The sequence below is a fragment of the Typopeltis vanoorti genome, chromosome 18, assembly GCF_054136105.1.
Source record: "Typopeltis vanoorti isolate ZY-2024b chromosome 18, IOZ_Tvanoo_1.0, whole genome shotgun sequence".
In the NCBI taxonomy this organism is placed as follows: domain Eukaryota; kingdom Metazoa; phylum Arthropoda; class Arachnida; order Uropygi; family Thelyphonidae; genus Typopeltis; species Typopeltis vanoorti.
The window spans coordinates 45,525,420-45,548,586 of NC_143566.1; the positions used below are offsets into that span (position 1 = coordinate 45,525,420).

Consider the following 23,167-nt stretch of genomic DNA (forward strand, 5'->3'; position numbering starts at 1 on the left):
AGTAGTGAAGGAGAAAGAAGGAACATGTCTATGCTTTTCCAGTTTCTTTACACTGAATATATCAATGCTTGATAGATTTATCATTAGTTATCTAACCTGATAGATCTGCCTATTCTCAATGCTCACAAATTCCTGACTGAAGTGTTGTATGTGTACCATAAAACACATTTAAGTTTTTATTTTTTATCTGATGCCTGATTCCAAATGTGAAAACAGCATTCTAATGTTGGGCAAATTTGGAATTGCATCAGATAACAAGAAAAAAACTTAGATGTGTTTTTCTAGTATACATATAACATTTCAGTCAGTAATTCATAAGCCTTGAGAATAGGCAAATATATCAGGTTAGATACCTAATGATAAATATTCAATAAATATGATAAATGACATATATCATACATTGATATATGGTCAGTGATCTTTGGAATGTGGAGTACAAGGACTGATTGAGAGAATGTAAATTGCAAAGCCTCCTGAATAGGAGGAGAAGAATGGGGGATATGAATGAGACATATAAGCCAGTCAGGGCTTGTTATCAAGATGACATAAAAGCGATTTTTCACAGAATAGAAGAGGGGGATAGAACAAGAAGCAATCACTGGAAACTGAATAAGAAAGGTGTGAGCAGAGGAGTGAGGAAAAGGTTCTTTGAACAGTGGTTGGTGAGTGGAATGCATTGTCTGAGTGTGTTGTGAATGTAGACACAATGAATCAGTTAGGACACGGTTGGATAAGCATTGTGTGCGATAGTGTGTATCTCTCATGATGAGTCTCTGACTCTATGAAAGTCAGATGATGATAATAATAATAATCAATTTAAAGATACTGGATGGATGCCAAAGAAGTCTGGGACTAATCTGGATACTCATTGTCCAGCCTTACATCCCTAGGTTTTTCACGGGATTATCTAAGGAATTTATATAACTCCATGATGAATTTATATAGTGTTACAAGTTGTACAAGACTCTCTTGAATCAGAATGATGCCAAATTTTTGGAGGTTGTTGAGGCTATGAGTCTGACATACCTGAGTTGCAAAAAGCTAAAGATGAAAGTCAGACCAAGAAGAGAAATATGGCCTTGACTGAAGATCAGAGTATTATCAAATGTAAAGAGAAGTTAATTGAAATCTTTCTATCTTATAAGAAATAAGACAAGGCTGTGTTTTAGTAGCAATGTCATTCACTAGTTTGTTCTAAACCACTGGGGAATTAGCAAGGAGATCAGAGATTAAAATATTGATTATGGAAGATCTTGAAATTGGGATCATTTTGAGTACTGCAAGGTTTTCCAAATGATGAGCAATAATATTGATACATAGTCTAGAAGCACTCTGGCACTAGTGGAAAAATCTGAAAAGAGATAGCCATTTCTTCATGTCACCTGGTACCTATCATGGATAGTTTCCTCTCTTCGGATTCTTGCATAAGGTGGAAGGCAGACCATCTGATGATTACAGGAAGGGCTTTCATGCTAAACTCAAACCAATTTAGAAATGCTGGGATGTTGGAAGAATGGCGAGGATTATATGGTATTCTGGGTAGATGGAAAATTTGACCAAAGCACATCATAAAGAGGGGATACTAGGCGTGGTATTTTCTGACATGGAATGTGAGATGAATGTAATGTGAAGTGTAGCATGGACAGTTTTGTTACCAGACAAGTATTGTACTGTAGAAAGTATTTTACCTTGGGAATAATAAATGTTAACGATACCAAGCTATTTTAAACCTGGTTTTACTCCATTTCCCAAGTAAGCAAACAAACAAACAAGTCAAGTTTGCACCTGCAAGTGTTGCAAGTCTAGCTGACCCTGCATGTAGTGCAAGACCAAGGCAACTCATGGTAAAAGTAGAATAAGCTCTGATCACTAATCTTAATATTTACCCTTAATGCAAAGCACATCTCCTGGATGAGATGTATGATGCTTTGTATTACAGGCATGGGGCCACTACCCAGACCGGTTTTGACCTTTATTGAGGTCTCATCAGTGGGAGCCAGGCTAGAAACCAGGCTACTTTCTACATTTATATCTCCTCCTGAGATTTTTATTTAATAAGGTTAAAACACCTTATGGTAACTTGTTCTGGTAAAATACTTATCTCTGTATTACTAAAATCTTGGTATTTCTAGCCTGGTTCCCACTGATGAGACCTCAATAAAGGTCGAAACTGGTCTGGGTAGTGGCCCCTTGCCTTTAATACAAAGCATCATAAACATCTCCTCCAGGAGATGTGCTTTGCATTAAGGGTAAATATTAAGATTAGTGATCAGAGCTTATTCTACTTTTACCATGAGTTGCCTTGGTCTTGCACTACGTGCAGGGTCAGCTAGACTTGCAACACTTGCAGGCGCAAACTTGACTTGTTTGTCTGTTTGCTTACTTGGGAAAGGGAGTAAAACCAGGTTTAAAATAGCTTGGTATCTTTAACAAGTATTGTATTGTCAAACTCAAAAGGATATCATTCATAACTGTAGGAAATCCCAACTGAAACACCACTTTCCTTAGTTGAAACTGAGGTGGCTGATGCTACATTTGGTCTCCAGAGCAGAATTTCCAGATTCTGCCTGCCCTCTTCTTAAATGCAGTGATGAAATCAGTACATCCTCATTTTGAGGGTACAGCAAGAAATAAAGTGGTTGCAATGAATCCTGCTGACACTTACTTGGGTAGATTATATTTGGAGGGGTCTAAATACTGGCCAACCTCTACTTATAAACTTCCAAGAAACAAACAATTCATGTTTAAAAACATTGCATAGACTAACAAATTGCGACTTTTCATCCATTTCATTTAATAAACACAGAATCCCATGCTTATGAACACTTTATGATGCATAACAGACAATGTTTTATATAGAAATTCCTTGCCCTTTCTGTGCCAATATACAAGTATACTGAATACTTTTCAGTTGCTGAGCATATTCTATACATTAAAGTTGTGTACATTTATATATACTGTTCTATTTTTTTTTTTATATCCAATTTCCATATTTCAATATGAAAAAAAAATGAAGACAGTGATTGGAAATATTAAAATGGGCAAAAATAGTTGAGGAATTTCAGCAGAAACTAAAATGGATGTAATTAAGTATTCTGAAAATAGCAAATCATTTGCTTTAACTGATCATGTTAATAATTTCAATCATTCTAACATTGCAGAAATTTTAAAAGAAAAAAAAAAATTGCAATTATACTAGCAATGCAAGCTTTGTTCAGTCCATAGTTGTTTTTAAAAAATGATATATCACTGAAGAAATGGAATGCTGTTTACAATTTGGATTCAGGATCAGAATAGAAATAAACTAAAGCTTGGTTTTTCTACATGGCAATGGCATTAATAGAAAGTGTGCATGCTAGAAACAAATGTACGAAGACAAAAAAAAAAAAAAAGTGAAAATTATTTTCAAATGAACTATTTTTACTATCTTTGTATTGAAGTCATTTACTTCAGAAATTCATTAACAAATTTAATAATATATCTTATGAAAAAAATAAATTTGACTTACAAACATTCAACTTCGAAACACATTTTCAAAAATACAATGTGTTCATAAGTTGGGGATTGTCTGTATAGTAGTAGTATGCAGGAGACACTGATGATATGTGTAGACAAGAAACTTGGTACTACCTAGTGATGTGCAATACAGAGCCTCTCCCAGCAAGCACACCTTTCCTTTTCATGCTGTGGTCATTTTCTATAAACGGGATTCTCGCACACTAGGTGAGTACTGAAGACATAAAAGCTTACATTTCCTAGGTGGCTGAAACTAGACTCACAGGTGGTAGGTAGGTAGATAACTTTCAACACCTGGCAAAACATTACCCTTACTAAAGGCCTGAAGGGCCATGTTCCTCCACTTTGGTCAAAGCTGACAGCTGAAGTGCAATGGTCTAGAACTGTTTCTCCTAGTTTGGATTCAAAACGATTGTAGCAGCTGGATGAATCAATAGATATGGAACAACACTTCTGGTTCATATTTGTCAGCATGCAATGCTTCCTTCATTATGTCAGTTTTATAGCACAGATCCATGTCCCTTTGAATATGAAAATGTCAAGTAATACTGCAGATGCTGGTGCAACATGCTTTGTGGAAAATGAGGAAAATGATGTGGAAAAATTTGAATGTCTGCACAGATTCCTGATCTTGACCCAAGAGAACACCTTTGGGATGAATAAGAATGTCTGATGGCAAGCCAGGTCAAATCCAACAAAGGTACTAGTTCAAAATGCATTTTCCACTGTAAAAGGGAAAGGATGTAAAGCAGGGGTGGTGAACCCTCGTCCGCAGGCAAAATTTTGCCCAGGAGTCTATTTCAATTCGCCCCTTTGCTGATGTACTCGCACGTACATGTGAATAAAATTTTATAATAATTTAAATTTATTATAATGAAATTTATTTAAATTTAAATAATTAAATACACAAAACCAAAAATAGCTATATTACATATAATATGATCGTCATACGTCTGGTAAGATATATATTGCACACTACATATAAGAGTTAAAATTTGTTAGTTGCTCGCAGAAGTTTTTAAATCAGCAATTTTCGCCCTTGATACTAAAAAGGTTCCCCACCCCTGATGTAAAGTGTGATCAGTCAAAGGAGATGGCTATATGGTGTGAAGGTGTGTACAATTTGTTTCTTTGAAATATAGTATTGTTCAATACTTGTTTCAACATAGAATATTATTATATCTGGTAAATCCATGAAAAGAAAAATCATCATCAAATTCTGAATATGTATCTTCAGGGGATATAGAGGATATTATGATACTTGAAAAGTTTACATCATTACTAACTTCCTATTAAAAATTTTCTTCTAAATTAATCTGTTATCTGTCAGGAGTCCAATACAGTCAGATCTTACATTTCAGTCTTCTAAAGCACTTTTTATTGTATCAATCCACCTAGATCATGTTTGGTCTCTAGAATAGAGTTTCCAGATTATCTAGTTACCCACAGTGCTAACATATTGTAATTTACAGCCTTACATGGGCAGAATTCACTTTTAATACATTAAAAATGAGGATATATATAAACTTGACATATAAACGCTTCTTCTGCTAACCTTTTCTCTTCCAATCTCTTTAAATGACCACACCACCTAAGATTAGCTCTGCTAACACATTCCTGAATGCTAACAATGTCAAGTTGATATCCTCATTTTTAATATGATAACTGCTATTCATGCCATCTGTTAACTTCCCCAATCTTTCTCAGAACTCATATCTGTGGTCTCTCCAGTTTTTCATCAAGTGTTTTATTTCTAACCCAGTTCTCAGATCCATAAGCAAAAATTGGTTTGAACACTATCTTGTATATAGCTAGTTCAGTGTTTTGACTAATTTCTCTTATTCACATAAATTTATTTCATTTACTTCCTACCATACCAGTTTTGCTCACTGTATTATCTATTTCCATAATTAATTTACCATCTTCACTAAAAGTTGTGCCTAAATAGCAGAAATGTTTTACTTATTCTATAGGTTCTCTTCAGGATGCAGTCCATGAAAAGTAAAGTTGTGATCACGTAAAAATATGTGGAAGACATGCAGTGTCTATTTATGCATTGATTATTTCAAATCTTGGGAGAACACAGATTTTTTTTTAAAATCTTAAGAATATTATACTGCAGGCATCAATTTTTTTAATATATATAAAAGTAAATTCTGCTCATGTAAGGTTTTAAATTACAAAATGTTAGCATTAAAGAACAAACATGAAACATTTTCAAGCCACTGCAGACAACCAATAACAGGGTGGTGATCTCATACTAGACAATGAAATTTATCCTCTAAAGACAATTCACAAACATCCATGATCCAGTAGAAGTTGAATCAGTGGCTGTTTAGATGTTTGAAATATTCAAACAGAGGGACTATTCTACTTGGCCAACTACAGCTGGCAGTGACTGTATTTATAAAAAAAAAAATAAATAAAAAAAAAATAAATAAATAAAAAATACAAACTTTAGAAAGCAGTATGGAGAAACACCACTACTAAATATAATACTTATAAAGGCTATGGAATTGATCCACAGTCTACTTGATTCAACTAAAATTTACTCCTGTCTTTGAAGTAAAGAGCTAAAATTGAGGTAATGTGCATATTACCTCAAATGGAATTACCAACTGAGGTAATGTGCACATTACGTTATGCAAAACATATTTACAGATCATTCTTTATTTCATCAGGAATACATATATATATGAACTGAACACAAGCTACATCACAATACACATAAATAAGCTATAACTGCTTTATTAACCATTTATCTAGCCTGACATCTAGTAATATAAAGAAAGAGGGAAAGAGTAAAATTTAAAATAAAAATTAAATTAAATAATTTTTTTTCAACCTCTATATCAACATCATATATATGTGTGTGTGTGTGTGTGTGTGTGTGTATGAAATGTTGGGTGCTATTTTTCTTAGCTGTAAATAAAGTAATTGCTGTAATGTGTGTTTTTGTCTCCATAATTTCTATACAATGAATAAAAAAAAAGAACGAATACTTGGCTATGATGAAACTACTTTCTGCTATAAATCTGTACCGCTTCCATTGTATCTCTTTTGCAAGAAATCAAAATACAACTGATTCCTTTGCATTTTCTCCATAAAGTAAGAGGAAGCCATTTGTAAATACTTCACAGACAATAAAGGGATGCATTAATCACAAATGGCCTACTTTGCTATTTATGCAAAAATAAAGTCCAGAATTTTTTTTGCAGGAGCTTAGAAAAATATGTCACTGAAAACAATTTTTCTTCTGGATAATTTAAAATCCACACAAATTTTGATAATTCATCCACTTTTTACTTACAAATAAAGGAATTTTCTGTTTCTTATTCCTTTCAACATTTATAAACAAAAATAAAAAAAATCTAAATTTATTTTCTGTACTTACCTGCATGCCTAGGCAGTCCAAAGAAAGCAGAAAGTAGAGCTAAACAAGCAGTTTCTAAATTGTTGGTGAGAACTTGACATTCCTGAGAACTTGGTAAGGGAGGCTTGCTAAAGATCATACAGAACTTTGTTGCTTCATGGGACACTAGTTTTGAAGTGCCAACTAAAATTGTGTGCATATACAAGTATGTGTGTATATATATATATATATATATATATTTTTTTTTTTTTTTTAGTTATAAAATTTGATATGTACCCTCAGAGGGTGCATAGGATAATTATGATAGTAATTATTAAATAATTATATTTATATATATACATATATTTTTTTTTCTTTTTTAACAATTACACCAACATAGGATATGATACTCACTACTGGTGTTATATTCGGATAACAGTAGTGAGTAACATGCTTTCTGCTTCTTATCTTTTACTTTTCTGAATGCTTTAAATGTATTAAATTTATTTTTTATACATTATATATAATACACAAAATACTGTTCTTATGGAATTTTTATTTAATTTAACAATTTATAACTACATCAGCACTTGTATTATGCAAATTATTGATTTCTGGATTTCCAAGTGTGACAATCATATGCAGGTGCAAGGCAGCATCAACAGAGAAGGATAGCTGAGATTGCATTTTTTAAAAGGGTTAAAACTTCATATTAACAGGGAACTTTCAAGCAAAGAGATAATAAAGAACATATATATAAGGTACCTGTCAATTGCACGAGACACTGCATAGTTAACTAAGCTGTATTACTAAGCACAAACAGAATATATTATTTCTTTCAAGAGATACAGCATTTTTATGGTATATCATCTTGGCAGGTAAATTATGATTCTACTGGAGAGACATATTTTGTATGAAGCTTAAAGGATTTCCACAGTCAATTATTCAGGATATAATTCTTTAAGAATTATATCTTGAATTTCAAGAAACAGGCACACCTAATTTCATTATTCTCAAGTGTGGGGTGGGGCATTTGCAAAACAGCTCTTTTATGATCTTCATTGCAGCCTCTTTGCATTCTCTTCTAAATGATCACAAAGTCAGATAAAATAATCATTAATAACACCATACAAAACTCAGCAATTTGGAATTAAGAGGAGGTTGATAGCAGTAATGAATTTGTGCTGTACTATCAAACTTGGGAAAACAGTTATCAGAAATGTTATACACAGGGATTGTAGCTTTATTCTAAATAGAATTTTCATCCTTAGTTTAACACTGGAAAACATCCAACGTCAGCCAAAACAGATAGGTTGTCAGATTGACTGTACATACGAGGGCTGTTCAATAAGTAATAAGACTAATTTTACTGTGGCAAAACCACTCATCACAATATTAATTCCTGTGGAATAAAGAAATGTTGCTGTATGTATTAACAAAAGAGGTTGATAGATGGCGTATACTGGATTTCACGTGACTAAACGCAAGCTTGTTTCGGCGCGCCTACAAACTGCGACCAGTCGTCGAAATGGAAGCGTCCTAACAGCGTTATGCAATTAAATTTTGTGTGCGTTTGCAAAAATTGGCATCGGACACTTTTAACATGATACACGAAGCTTTCCACAATGAAGCAATGTCGAGGACAAGTGTTTTTTGCTGGCATAAAACGTTTAAGGAAGGAAGGCAAAATGTGGACGATCTTGAATGTGAGGGAAGACCTTCAACGTCCATCACAGAGACAATGATCAACACAGCAGCAATTATCATCAAGGAGGATTGCAGAATTACAGTACGCCAGCTGCATGTTGTCCTGAATATTTCTGTGGGAAGTGTTCACTCAATCATGGCTGAACATTTGGGACTGAAACGTGTTTGTGCCCGATGGATTCCCAAACTCTTGACACCGGAGCAAATTCAGCATTGAGTGGATGTGTGCACAGAATGGAAAGAAAGATTGGAACAAGAAGGTGACAACTTCTTAAAATGCATCATTACAGCAGATGAAGCTTGGTTGTATCACTATGACCCTACAATGAAACAACAAAGCAGTGAATGGAAGCATCCGTCTTTGCCTACCCCCAAGAAAGCAAAAACTATAAAATCGACTGGTAAAGTTATGACCATGATGTTTTTTGACTACGATGGCATTGTTTACCAACACGCTTTAGAACCCGGGAATACTGTAAATGGCTCATACTATGCGGATGTTTTATGGACAATGGTACAGCACATCAAAAGGAAGCGTCCATTGCTGAAGAATGGCTTCTTATTGCATCACAATAATGCAAGGCCACATATTGCTGGTTGTGTAGTGGACATTTTGCAGAAGAACAACATAGATATCCTACCACACCCTCCATACAGTCCTAATCTCGCACCGTGAGATTTTTGGCTGTTTTCTCAGCTTAAGAAACCACTAAGAGGCCGCCATTTCGAAAGCAACAAAGCATGTGTAAAAGCTGTGGAAGAAGTTTTGAAAGAAATCTCAAAAAACGGACTTTCACATGTGTTTAAGAAGGTGGACGCAATGTTGGGACAAATGCATCGCGTCTCACAGTAGTTACTTCAAAAAAGACCATGTAAATGATGACGATTAAAGGTAATCTGTTTTCTGTATAAATATAGTTTTATTACTTATTGAACAGCCTACATATATCAAGTGTGCTAAGATGTTTTAAATGTTCAAACTATGACATTGCTCAAAATGGTTTGCTGTTGTCTGTGTTTCATATGGTAGCAAAAACTGAGAATAGACTGCTCCGCCAAAAAACTAGCATGTCACAACTGTAAAAGAGACAAACCAACATAGTCCTGAGCATGATAATAGTGGAAAGAAGAAAAAAATATCCATGAGAACAAGACAGAGGATATAAAAAGAAAGTTTACCAAATAACATTTAGTGGAAAGTCTTCTTATTTCAAGAAGTGGTGTAAGGAAAGTGACAGAAATTGAATGAATTTTCAATTTTTGTGTTTTAAATGTGAATTTACTATATTACTGAATTGAACTATATATACCATAACTTCCTATCTGAAGGATACAGTTCATACAGAATCAGCAAAATATTTTATTTTTTCCCCAGTCTTCGACTTTCTTTTCAGAAATATTATACTTATGCTATCACCATTATTACCTTTGTCCAATATATGTCTGAAAAATTAACCAGAGTTAAAAAAAAAAAAAAAAAAAAAAACCAATCTATGCACTGCCTTCAAGATTTACTTGAAACTGGATATCCTTGTCTGTTACTCTAAGGACTGACTCCCTTTTTTTTTCTCTCAGTTCCTTGTTCCTGCAAGCTATCCTACTATGGAGAGATTGAAAGATCAGCTACCATCTGCATAAAGTGATAAAAGAGTACATCTGTAATCACTATTATGGTCATGTAGGTTTAGTGAACCATGCATTGGATAACACACAGAATCAAATGGGAAGAAACCACTATGATCCAACACAGCAAGTTTAGAAGTGAAAGACTTTTTCTTTTTTCTTAGAATATAAATAAATATACCTGGAATGACAGAGGAACAAGATCTATAATTGATTATATCATTACTAATCAGCAACTAGCTCCACACATGAGAGATGTACATGTTTACAGAGGAAGTGAAATTTTTTCAGATCATTTCAGAACATCAATCAAGATGAACAAATTACCTAAAAGAAGCCCAAATCAATGAAGATATAGAAGAATGGAAAACTTTATTAAAGATCATCCATAAAGAAGCCTCTGAAGTACTTGGAAAGAAAAATAAAATATTAAAAAGAAAAACATTAAAAATCTGGAACACATATAGAAAGTGCAATAAACGAAAAAAAAAAAACAAATGGCATACAAATCACTCCTCCAAAAATATACAAAGGAAATAGATGAAATATAGCTAAAACCATAGTACAGAAAGCTCACTAAGATTCTTGGGATAGATTTATTAATAAAATAGAAGACATACATGGAAGACAAGAGATAGACTACAAAATATTAAGGAAATTAAACAAAGAAAGGGATACAGCACAAATTGATATAACACAAGAGAAACAATGGATAGAACATTATAAGAATTTATGGTATGACTCAAATTTAATAACAGAAAATAATAATGAAGAAATCAGCACTGATATGAAATATAAAAAATTGGAAAAATTAAAAGAAGCAATAAAGGCATCAAAAATAGAAAATCAACTAGATTAGATGGCATAATTACAGAGCTTTGAAAATATGGAGAATATTTATATCACAAATTCTTAAAATTAATAAATAATAGTTGGAGGATATGTGAGGGTCCATCAGATTGATTAAAAGCTAAGGTTATATCTATATTTAAGAAAGGATGCAAAGATGATTGTGGAAATTACAGAGGAATAAGTTTATTAACCTGCCGTTAGTAAGGTGGGGTGTCACAAATCCGAAAGATTTTAAATTTACTATAACTGTGACACCCCACCTTACTAATGCCAGATTAAATACAGGTTACAAAATTGACAGTAAAATCCTGAATAAGAGACTTGGAAATTGCAAACAATCTACTTTAAGAAGAACAAAATGGTTTCAGACATGGAAGATCATGTATAGACAATATTTATGTGTTAAAACAAATTATTGAAAAAAGATAAGAATTTAATTTAGAGACTCATATGATCTTTAGAGATTATAAGAAAGCTTTTGATAAAATATACAAAGAAAAGCTAAGGAATATAACAAAAAAACAAGGATATCCATTATATTTGGTACAAGCTATACAAAGTTTATATAAAGATACAAAAATACAGTTACAGTTAGGTAATAAATTAACAGAAGAAATTGAAATAAATCAATGTGTCAGACAGGGATGTAGCTTATCTCCAACTCTATTCAATATATATATTGATTAGATTATTATTCTTGTGTAGAGGCTTAGGTGCTGTGAGGACATTATGTTGGAGGTTTAATGGATTTTTTACAACACTCAAAAAGAATTAAAATAGAATTTAATACTTCCTATATTTTGTCCTAGTCACTAGGACATCTACGGGGATTACAAAAACAATTAATGTAACATGCACACAAAAACTTACAATACCAAGCCCAACCAGGTGGGTGACACTAAAGTCCTATCTAGGTGGAGCGCCCTCAAGGGCGGTAGTAGGTGGCCTGGAATGTAAGGTGGGACCTCTGTTGATGAGTGTTTCCCAAATCTTCGGAAACTTAATACAACCATATTTATTAAGATATTCCGTTCTACGAAAGACCAGCTCCCTCCTCTCTCTGCCTGGAGTTTACAAAGTACCCTGTGCCTGTAAGCTTGCGTACTTTGGACAGACAGGCAGATCAGCATCCATCCGCCTGGAGGAACACAAGTCGTACATTGTTAAACACAACTATGGCCATTCAGGCTTGGCTGACCATATTTTGGACACCACCCACAGAGTATCATGGAAGAAAACCACCATGCTCCACCACAGCAAGTTCAAGAAAGAGAGACTTTTCTTAGAAGCAGCAGCAGATCTCAGTAACCAACCAAATCTTAATAAATATGGTTGTATTAAGTTTCCGAAGATTTGGGAAACACTCATCAACAGAGGTCCCACCTTACATTCCAGGCCACCTACTACCGCCCTTAGAGGGCGCTCCACCTAGATAGGACTTTAATGTCACCCACCTGGTTGGGCTTGGTATTGTAAGTTTTTGTGTGCATGTTACATTAATTGTTTTTGTAATCCCCGTAGATGTCCTAGTGACTAGGACGAAATATAGGAAGTATTAAATTCTATTTTAATTCTTTTTGAGTGTTGTAAAAAATCCATTAAACCTCCAACATAATGATTAGATTATTAAAATATGGAAAACAACAATAAAACAAGGTATCTAGTTAACTAGAAGAACTGTTAATCAATACAATGCTGTATGCAGATGATCACATTATATTACAAGACAAAGAAGATGACCTACAAAATCAGTTTACGAATTAAACAAAGTAAGCCAACAATACAATTTAAAAATTTCACAAAAGAAAACAAAAGTCATGGCATTTAAAGGTCGGGTTCATGTTAGATAAAAAATAGTGATAGAAATTAAATAATAGAACAGATGACACAGTTTAATTATTTAGGCTGCATAATAACATATCTAAAAGATAAAGATGAAAAAAAAATAAAGAAATTTCAGAAAATCTGTGAACAATTAAAAGGACACTGAATAAAAAAAGATGAGAAACTCAAATAAAATTTTATAAAGTAATGGCCACTCCCACTCTGTAATATGATTCAGAAACATGGATGGTTAAAAAGAAAGATGAAAGTAAAATACAAGCTGTAGAGATGAGATTTTTAAGAACAATTAAAGGATGCACAAAATTGAACCATATAAGAAATGAAGACATCAGAAAAGAACTAGATATTTATAACATAATAAAAAGATCAATGAATATAGAGAGAAATTGAAAAAACATCTATTTAAAATAGAAAGATATCAGCTACCAAAAGAAGTGGAGAGATATAGACCAAAGGAAGAGAGAGAGAGAGAGAGAGAGGAAGATCAGCAAGAAGATGGAAAGACCAGCGAAGCTGCAACAGGCAAATGCCTAATTCTTGAAAAGAAGAAGACTTTTTTCTCAGAAGCGCTCAAAAACCAATCCGATCTAAATAAATATTAATGCATTAACCACTTCACCGACTGTTATGGATCAAATATGGATCCACGTATGCTTCGTATCCATCATATATTTCAATGTAATATCAATGGTATTATAATTTTAATATGCACTTTGCATCCATGATAACTTTGACGGTAGCGTGGTTAAACTTACCAAAAAATGTGAAACATTAATTCTCAGTCCCTTCCCCTCCTAACTCAATAGAAAAAAAAATCTCTGTAGTACAAAGCGCTAATGAGTTTCATCTTTCAATGTAACACCACCACTGTTTACTGATAGCCTGAAGTTGCCAAAAAAAAAAAAAAAAAAAAAAAAAGAGTCTGGATTCCAAAGCAATGAAGCGACTTATCTTTTGGTCATTTTTGTTATAATTGCAATATAAGTGATATTTTCATTTACATCAGAATCATAAAGGGATCCAATATTCCTTCATTTTGAGATTATAGCTTTAAAATAGTTTATTTTACAGATCGGCTACAATATTGTATAACTGGATCAATGGTATACTGAATTAATGGTTTTAGGAGACCCCTAACAAATAATTTTGCTGCTGCTCTGAGAGGTATGTTGGGAGAGAATCCATGTAACGGATTTCAGGAATTAGGTGAAATTCTTTATATATATATGTTTATATCATATATTCCATGAATCTCCTAACTTCATCTCAATTTAAATTTACAACAATGACAAAAATTCAAGCAAAGAGAAACAGATTATGTGTGAGAAAAAAGGAATACTTTCTGACAAATTTTAAATATGCTTCCCAAATATGATAAATAAAGTATTACTATATTGGATATAGAAACTTTCAACCAATAAGTATAATTAGAAAAAAAATGGAATAATGAAACCTACTAGTTTCTCCACTAAACTTGGTACTTTTTTCTGGGTGAAAAATACACAAAAATAAATGCAATAAAGGCAAACAAACTATAACATTACTAAAACAAGCCATGTAGGAACTACTACAATATACACTAGTGGCACAAGTTAGCTATAGTTCAGCATTACAAACAATGCTAAACAATAACCAACTCATGCCATCAGTTAAAATAGCTAACAATACAAAATAAAACCTCTTGAGAGACAATTGTAACATTATGATTAGGAATTATAGACACATTAACACAAGAATATTTTAATATTTGCGAAATTGAAATGACTGTATATCCTTATCAAAAATATGGGAAAGATTAGTCAGGATAACACATTAATTTTTTTTATTTTAAATTGAGACTTTTAATTCCTACATTAGTCTAATGCTATTTATAAATGAAGATTATTATATGAAATTGTGAATTAATACCTATAATTTAATCATCACTCTGATGAAAAATTTCCTCTCTTTAATGCTTAGTAATGTAACATCACAGCTCGTTCTACTTTTGAATGATCAATTGTTGGTATTCCACCTTGTTAAAAACTGTTCCTATGTAGCCACTGAAGACTGTTAGTTTCAGACTGAAATATTTGGCAAATATTAAAATATTCTTGTGTTAACGTGTTTATAATTCCTAAAATAAAACCAGTTTTTCCTAAAATATTATTATTAACTCATCATCATCATCAAATTCCTGCCATGTACCCTCAAGGGGTGTACAGGATATGATAGTACTACATGAAAAAAATTACATCATTATTAATTTCTTATCTACAATTTTCCTCCAAATCAGTCTGTTACTTGTCAAGACTCCAACATTATCAGATCTCATATTTCTATCGTTTAAAGCAATTTGTACTATCAATCCACCTATATCTTGGTCTACCTCTGGGTCGTTTTGCTGCCAACCTGGCAGAGAACACTTGTTTTGCTAATCTTTCCTCGCCCATTCTGTTTAAGTGACCATACCACCTGAGATTAGCTCTGCTAACACATTCCTGGATGCTTACAATGTCAAGTTCTTTCCTAATATCCTCGTTTTTAATATGATATTGCCATTGATGCCATCTGTTCACGCCTATAATCTTTCTCAGGACTCTCATATCTGTGGTCTCTAGTCTTTGGTCAAGTGTTTTACTTCTGACCCAGCTCTCAGATCCATAAGTTAAAACTGGTTTGAACACTGTGTTGTATACAGCTAATTTAGTGTTCTGACTAATTTCTTTCTTATTCTATATGAATTTATTCAATTGACTTCCCACCATACCAGCTTTGCTGATTCTGTTGTCTATTTCTATATTTAATTTACCATCTTCAGTAAAAATCGTGCCTAAGTAGCTAAAATGTTTTACTTGTTCCACAGGTTCTCCATTCACAACACAGTTGACATTTTCAATGATTCTGCCTATTTTCATTGTCTTTGTCTTTTTATTGCTGACCTTCATACCATATCTATTACAACAGCTATTCAATTTAGTCAGAGAATCTTGAAGACTTGTAGCAATTTTTTTAGAAGTATAACATCATCCGCATAAAGCAAAGAGCTGACATTAACATCTCCAATTTTGATATCTGGTTTAATACCACATTGCTTCATAATGTGATCCATATAGATAATGAATAACAGAGGGGATAATGTACATCCATGTCTCACACCAGATTTAACATTAAACCATCTTTCTGTACTTCCTTCAATTCTAACTGCTGACTTACAACTCAAATAAAGACTAAGTATTGCTTGATATAATGACCCATTGACACCATATAACTGCAGCGTATTGAATAGCTTCTCTCTTGGCACCTTGTCATATGCCTTTTCCAAATCGACAAAACTTAAATACAGATCTTTGTTATATTTTTTTTACGACTATTTGTCGTAAAGTGAAGATCTGATCCTGACAGCCTCTATTTGGCCTGAATCCAGCTTGTTCTTCACCAAGCTTTTCTTCCACAATTCTTCTCAACCGTTTCTCAAGTATACTTGCATAGATCTTGCCAGGAACACTCAGTAGGGAAATACCTCTGTAATTGTCACATGCAGTTTTATTTCCCTTTTTATATATGGGTACTATGAGAGCTCTACTCCAATTATCGGGAATTCGTCCCTCTGACCAGGCTTTCTGAACTATGCAGTGTAGCCACTGTAAGACTCTTATACCACCATACTTCAGCATTTCTGGTCGAATATCATCTACTCCTACTGCCTTTCCACATTTCAAGCCTTTGATGGCTTTTTCTACTTCAAGTATGGATATGTATTCCTGACTGCATGCCTGGTCAGTGTTTTTTACCACTGTGCTGTCATCACTGCTTGTTTCATTTAGCAATTTTTCAAAGTAATTACTCCATACGTCAAGGATATCTTTTTCTCCCGTTTTCATGTCACCTTTATCATCTTAATTCCTTTTACAGCACTCTTTCCTCCATTCTTAAGCTTCTTCAACAACCTCCAGAATATTTTGCCACCTTCTTGATCTTTATTTTCTATATTCTTGCCAATGTCCTCCCATGACTTTTGTTTAGCTAGTTTTACACAGTGTTTAGCATTCTTGCATTTGTCTCTATATTCTCTAAGAGCACAAGCTGACTTATTTGCCAGGAACTTTTGATATGCTTTCTTCTTTTCCTTCACTGCCTCTTTAACTTCCTGTGTCCACCAGGGAGTTCTGATTTTTTTATCCTTGCAGACAACTTCACCACATACTTCTCTGGCAGAATCAATCAATGTTTTCTTCAGAGTTTGCCACTGAATCTCCAAGGTTTGATTCCTGTTCTCAAACTCTTTCATTTTTTCTTCAATAATCTTTGTGTATTTTAGTCTACATTTCACATCTGAGAGCTGCTCAACTTTTATTCGCTTTAAAACTTTCTTACATGTTATTCTTTTCAATATTAAATTCAATTTTATCCTGCTCAAGACTACATAGTGATCATTTCCAATTTCAAATCCTCTGTACACTCTAGTGTCCTGCACCAGGGAGAAAACATCACTATCAACAATAACATAGTCAATGAGACTTTTCTTATTCCTAGCCTCTTCTCTCCATGTGAATTTGTGCACATTTTTATGTTGGAACATGGTGTTAGTAATAACCAGTCCATGTCCTGAGCAGAAATCCAACAGATATTTGCCATTATTATTAGCTTTGCTATTTTCTCCAAATTTTCCCAAAATATTTTTGTATGTCTCACAATCATTTCCTACTCTGCTATTTAGATCCCCAACAAGGACCAACTTTTCATTTTTCATTGTGTCAGTTGCTTTTTCTAAAGCCTCAAAAAACTCCTCCACTTCTACCTTAGTAGAACCTTCTGTGGGACCATAGGCACAAATAAGTCTCATTGTCCAGTTCCCCATTCTCATATTTGCCCACGTTACTCTACTTGAGACTGACTGCCATTCAAGAAGATTAGCCTCGTAATTTGTGTTGAATACTATGGCTACTCCTTCTTTTCCTTGATTGTCATTGCCTGAATATAACATTTTGTATTTATTGCTCAGAAAGATCTCACCAGTTTTGGTCTTTTTTGTTTCGGTCACCCCTATTATATCGATCTGGTACTTATCTAATTCCTCAGCTAGCTGCATTTCTTTGCCATTCAGGCTTCTTACGTTGATGGTACCGATCTTTAACTCTGGTGATGTTGAGTTGGGGTTTGTTTTCAGATTTGTTCCAGTAGCTGACTTTTCGCTGTTTGCTCTGGTTCCTTGGCGAAAACAACGCGGGCCTTGTTTAACCGGGCGACGTCCCAGCCGGCATGAAATTCTGTCGTGTTGTACCATCATTTTTTATTTTGGTTTAACCAATAAGTATACAATTTGGTCGGCTAAATCCCAAATTGCCAGCCCATCCTCGTTCGTTCAGTATCCAAGTAGATACCCAACAGAGTGCACCACGAGAAGGTGAGGATTGGACATTAGGTCAGAAGCCCTGGTCGGTTCTCCACATTCCTTTCAAGGCTATGTGGAGGTCTCCTCTCAGTTATGGCCTTAATTACAATCTCAATGATGCTTTCATTTACATCTCAAGTAACACCTTTTCTAAGAACTCAAATTTCAACTTCTTCAAGCACTAATCACATCAGTTTCCTAAATTACATTCTTTGACTATTCATTTAAAAGATATGAATTGTGCATTTGTTCGCCCTCATACATTATGTATGAGTTTCCAATTAGAATCTCCTCCTTTTGATGTTCTTTGGCTTAAATTCTTACCTATCTCATTCTATCAAATTCATGTGCAATCTCTAATACCTCTCCTACTGCCACCGACTATTCTTTAATTTTCTCCAGTCCCACTTTTCTAATAATGATGTCACCTTTGTTGGAGGTATTAATGTTCACAAGTCCAAATGTACTGATTTAGCAGACAGAGATTAAGGCATTTGCTATCTAAGTGATCTCACACATATAGTTCCTATGCCTACTAGAATAGCATACAATCTTAACTTCTCTCTAAACCTTCCTGATCTTTTCCACACTAAAACAAAGTTAATTCTGAAAGGTCTTCTAGTTTGGGATATTTGGTAGGGATGTGCTGAAGTGGGATTTGGCTGAAGCATCAAATATTCAGCAGAAGCAAACTGAATTACAGTGCCAACTATAGTACGTTCCTAAATAACAAGTGAGATCATGCACACTCTATGCATGTATTGTACGCACTCTGTTCTTTGTTTAATATAATTGGAATCATTTGATTATAGTTTATAACAGTTTTTTACTTTTTAGTGCCTTACATCAGTTATGTACCCTGAGGATGCCAACAGCCTTGGTTGGTGAAAATAGTTGGTATAGCATAGTTGTTTATACCAATGTTTTAATGGAATTTAATCCCATTAAAAGTCATTCCAGAGCTTTTTGGTCAAGAAAATTAAACATTTTTTAGCATAAACTGAATTATATTTTATAAACAAATGTTCTGAAATAAAATAAAATAAAATAAAAAAACTTGTTAAAAATCGAGAAAAATTTTTAATGAGTGTATATTTTTTGTTCAAAATATTTGTTTATAATATTTCATTTGCAATGTTTAAAATTTAATTAATTATGCTTCTGCCAAATATTCAGCACTTTAACCAAATTGCAGAATGAATAAAGATTAAAAAATATGTAATAATACTTCACCTGGATCATGTGACCACATGAAAATGAATGAATAAATAAATATATAAACATACATAGAAACTTAGAAAGTTTCAAAAACTGACCGGAAAGCTAATGAGAATATAATCTTCTGCATCCGATTCACCTTAGCTTGCACTACTTAAAAGGCATGAATGATGCCAAGGCATCCATATATTTGTCTTTTATTAGTCCTTTTGATTAATTCAGACAAGAATCCTCATTCAATACCAAAGAAAATCTGTTCCAGATTTGTATTTTTCATAAGTGAACCACAGCCAATCCTTAAAAGTAATTATCAAAGAAGAACCTAAATGTATTCATTTTGGTGTTGTAAAATAAACAGATCAATCCATATTTCATGCACTACTTAAGAAGCTTGGAATATATTTAAACTGTGCAAGCTAAGTAATTCTAATACTGAAGACATTCTCATAAGCTCTCTAAGTTTCTATATATACATATGCATATCTGGCTATGAAATAAGCATGTATCTCCTATTTCATGCTTCTCCTATCTCCTACTTCTGTTTATGTCACACTGCAAAAATGAAGACTTTTAGGATCTTCTTTGATAAAAAAGGAAAATAAAATTTTGTTTTCCCTAAATATAATAACTGTCAAATTTTTAAGTACAGAGCTGAGATGCTTCAATTTGAAATAAATGAGATATTGTAATGGAAGATATTATGAATCCATCCATATTTTATAGTGAACACAGAAATTAACTTAAAAGTTTTGAAAATTTACTAATGAATTTTTAAAAACATAACCATATTGTCGGTCTATGTGACAACCTAAGGGAAGTGATAATTAAGAAAGGGGCCCAGGAATTAGATGGATGTTTGGCTCTAGCCATAAAATAAGAAAAATTAGTAGAGGAAATGCCTCACTCTTAAGGACAAAAATTAAAGAAAAACAATTAATGAGACCAGAACAAACCATTGTTCAAAAGAGGAGTTATGGTTTATTCGGTTCCAATATGTGTGAAATAAAATTAAAGAAAACTGAAAACAAGGTAATGACAAAGAATAGAAGCAACACAAAAGGGGGACACAAAATGCAATCAGTCTCAATAGCAAAAGCGGGAAAGGAAAGACCTCTGTCCTTAGTAGAGGGTACAGTTGAAGGTGTCCCTTGTAAATTTCTCCTCGATACCAGAGCTAACATATCAGTGGTGCCAATACACTTAGTTAGAGAATTCCAAAACGGTAGCACTGATAACCTCTCTGAGATATCCGAACCCATCAAAATCATTGGTATTGCTAAAGATGAGCTCTCCTCAAAGTTAAAAGTCAGCTCTAAGATCTCCATGCCTTGTTTTCAGTTTGAATCCACACATGAATTGGTTGTGCTTCTGGAAGTGGCAGACACCAGCAGTCAAGTAATACTGGGCCTCGACTTTCTGGAGGAAAATCAATTCATGTGTGACTTCTCCAGTAAGACACTAGCCTTGTGTGGGAAGAGGTATAGGCCAGAATGCCTAACGAAGTCTGATGATGAGATAGGCATGACTATGGAAATTGAAGCAAACCATAGTCGTGAAAATGCTGATATGTGGAAAAAGAAGTTAATCTCAGATGCCTTTGGGCTCTCGAGCTCTGAGCAGGACAGGGTTCTCATCGGGGAATTCTTTGTGACAGTCTTCCATCGGTATCCCAAGGTATTTACTGAGGAGATTAGTTCACATTCTTGCACGAAAAGAATCCAACACGCAGTCCAGGTCACTTCTAATGCACCTGTATACGTAAGGCAATATCAGACACCCCTGAAACACATGAACAACCTCAAGAAGTTGTTAGTGGATTATGAAAAAACTGGAATTATAGAGAAATCAAGCTCCCGGTGGAACAGACCCTTTATATTGGTAGAAAAACTTAATGGGGGTTTGAAGTTTGTCTTGGATTTAAGGAAAGTAAATAAAGTAACAAAACCCATTGACTTCCCTGTTTGCAAGATTGAGGACCTGTTGATTGGATTGGAAGGAGCTGAATATTTTTTAAAATTGGACCTAAACTCTGGCTATTTCCAAATCCCTCTGAGGGAGGAAGACAGGAAGTACTTTGCCTTCACCACCAGGTGGCAAAAGTACCAAATGTGCTGCCTTCCTCAGGGAGCTAGGAACTCAGCCATGAGTTTCCAATGCTTGATGAACTCTGTTCTGCATGACATGTTAGGAGAGGGAGTAATATGTTTCCAGGATGATCTCCTGGTCTACTCATCTAGTATTAAGGAACACTGTATATTGCTGACTGATGTTATAAGTAGGTTGAATGAAGGCCAACTTTCTTTCAAGTATTCGAAGTGCAAGTTCTTCCTTAAGGAAGTGGAGTATCTTGGTCATAGAGTTAGCAATAATGGGATAAAACCCACTGATAGTAATGTTACTGCCATCCTAATGGCCAAGATTCCCAACACCGTAAGACAAGTCAGGAGATATCTTGGCATGGTAAATTTTTACCGAAAGTTCATCCCCGATTGTTCAAAATTAACGGAGCCCATAGTCAGGCTAACGAAAAAGGGAAAGAGATTTGAATGAGAAAGGGAACAACAGCAAGCACATCGCCTCTTAAACCTTGCTTTAACACAATCTCCGGTGCTGACCTATCCTAAACTAGGGTAGACGTTCTATCTTTCGGCGGATGCCTCCTTTGATATGATAGTCTCTGTAGTAGAACAAGAAGAAGGGGGAGGGATTCAAGCCCATTGCCTTCATCAGCAGGAAGCTGCCCCTTTCTGAATTAAACTACTCAGTGATAGAGAAGGAGGCGTTAGCCATCATTTACGCCTTACGAAAATTTAAGTACATGCTCCTAGGCCAACAATGTGTCCTGCGATCTGATCACAAACCTCTGTCATTTATTTCCTCGATGAAAGACAAAAACCAGAGGATAATCAGGTGGGCATTGGAGATGCAGGAATCCAACTTGAGAGTGGAGTATATTCCTGGATCGACTAACGTGGTTGCGGATTATCTGTCCAGATCATTGGACCCCAAGTCTAAGGAAAATGATGGGTCGGGGGATAATGCTTCTTTTTCAGTGCTATGGATGGATGTATCTGACAAGAGCAGGGTCATCCCTCTCGAGCATCAAGTTTGGGAAAAGCACCACATAGTAAAAGAGCAAAGAAGAGATCCATTACGGGGAAAGGTGTATGAGAAAATTTTAAAAGAAAAGAGGTCCCTCGACACAGAATCTTTCAATCACATCCTACACATTGACCGGGATGGTCTACTACTATCCAAACACAATGTTACAGGAAGATGGAAGGATAGAATCATAGTCCCAGCCATCATGATCCCCTGGATACTCCATACTTTCCATGATGCTGATCTGGTGGGTCATCAAGGGGTGTTTAGAACATGGAACAGGATTCAAGACAGATATCTTTGGAAGGGAATGAGAAGGGATATTGAGGCATACGTGGCCTCTTGCCACTTGTGCCAGAAAAAATCCAGTGTTTTAGGTAAGCCCCCCCCCCCAACCGATCCCAATCCCCAGGTGTCCCTTCCAAGCCATAGCCATGGATATAGTGGGTCCTCTTCCTGTCACCAAGAAAGGAAACAAGTATATACTTGTAATCATAGATATGTTCTCACGATATCCAGAGGCTGTGGCTATCAAAAATCAATCTGCTCGAACTGTGGCAGAAAAATTCTTCAAGCTC

General features: G+C 34.5%; 1 protein-coding gene across 2 annotated transcripts in view; it reads right to left on the reverse strand.

The window, feature by feature from the left end:
- LOC150096627 (cyclin-D1-binding protein 1 homolog) overlaps positions 1-23,167 on the reverse strand; it is a 251,676-nt gene that overhangs the window by 128,038 nt on the left and 100,471 nt on the right. For both annotated transcript variants that reach the window (XM_090408002.1, XM_090408004.1), the window contains one exon: positions 6,911-7,072. In XM_090408002.1, coding sequence (XP_090264128.1) covers positions 6,911-7,072 — 162 coding nt within the window. The remainder of the gene's footprint in view (positions 1-6,910; positions 7,073-23,167) is intronic.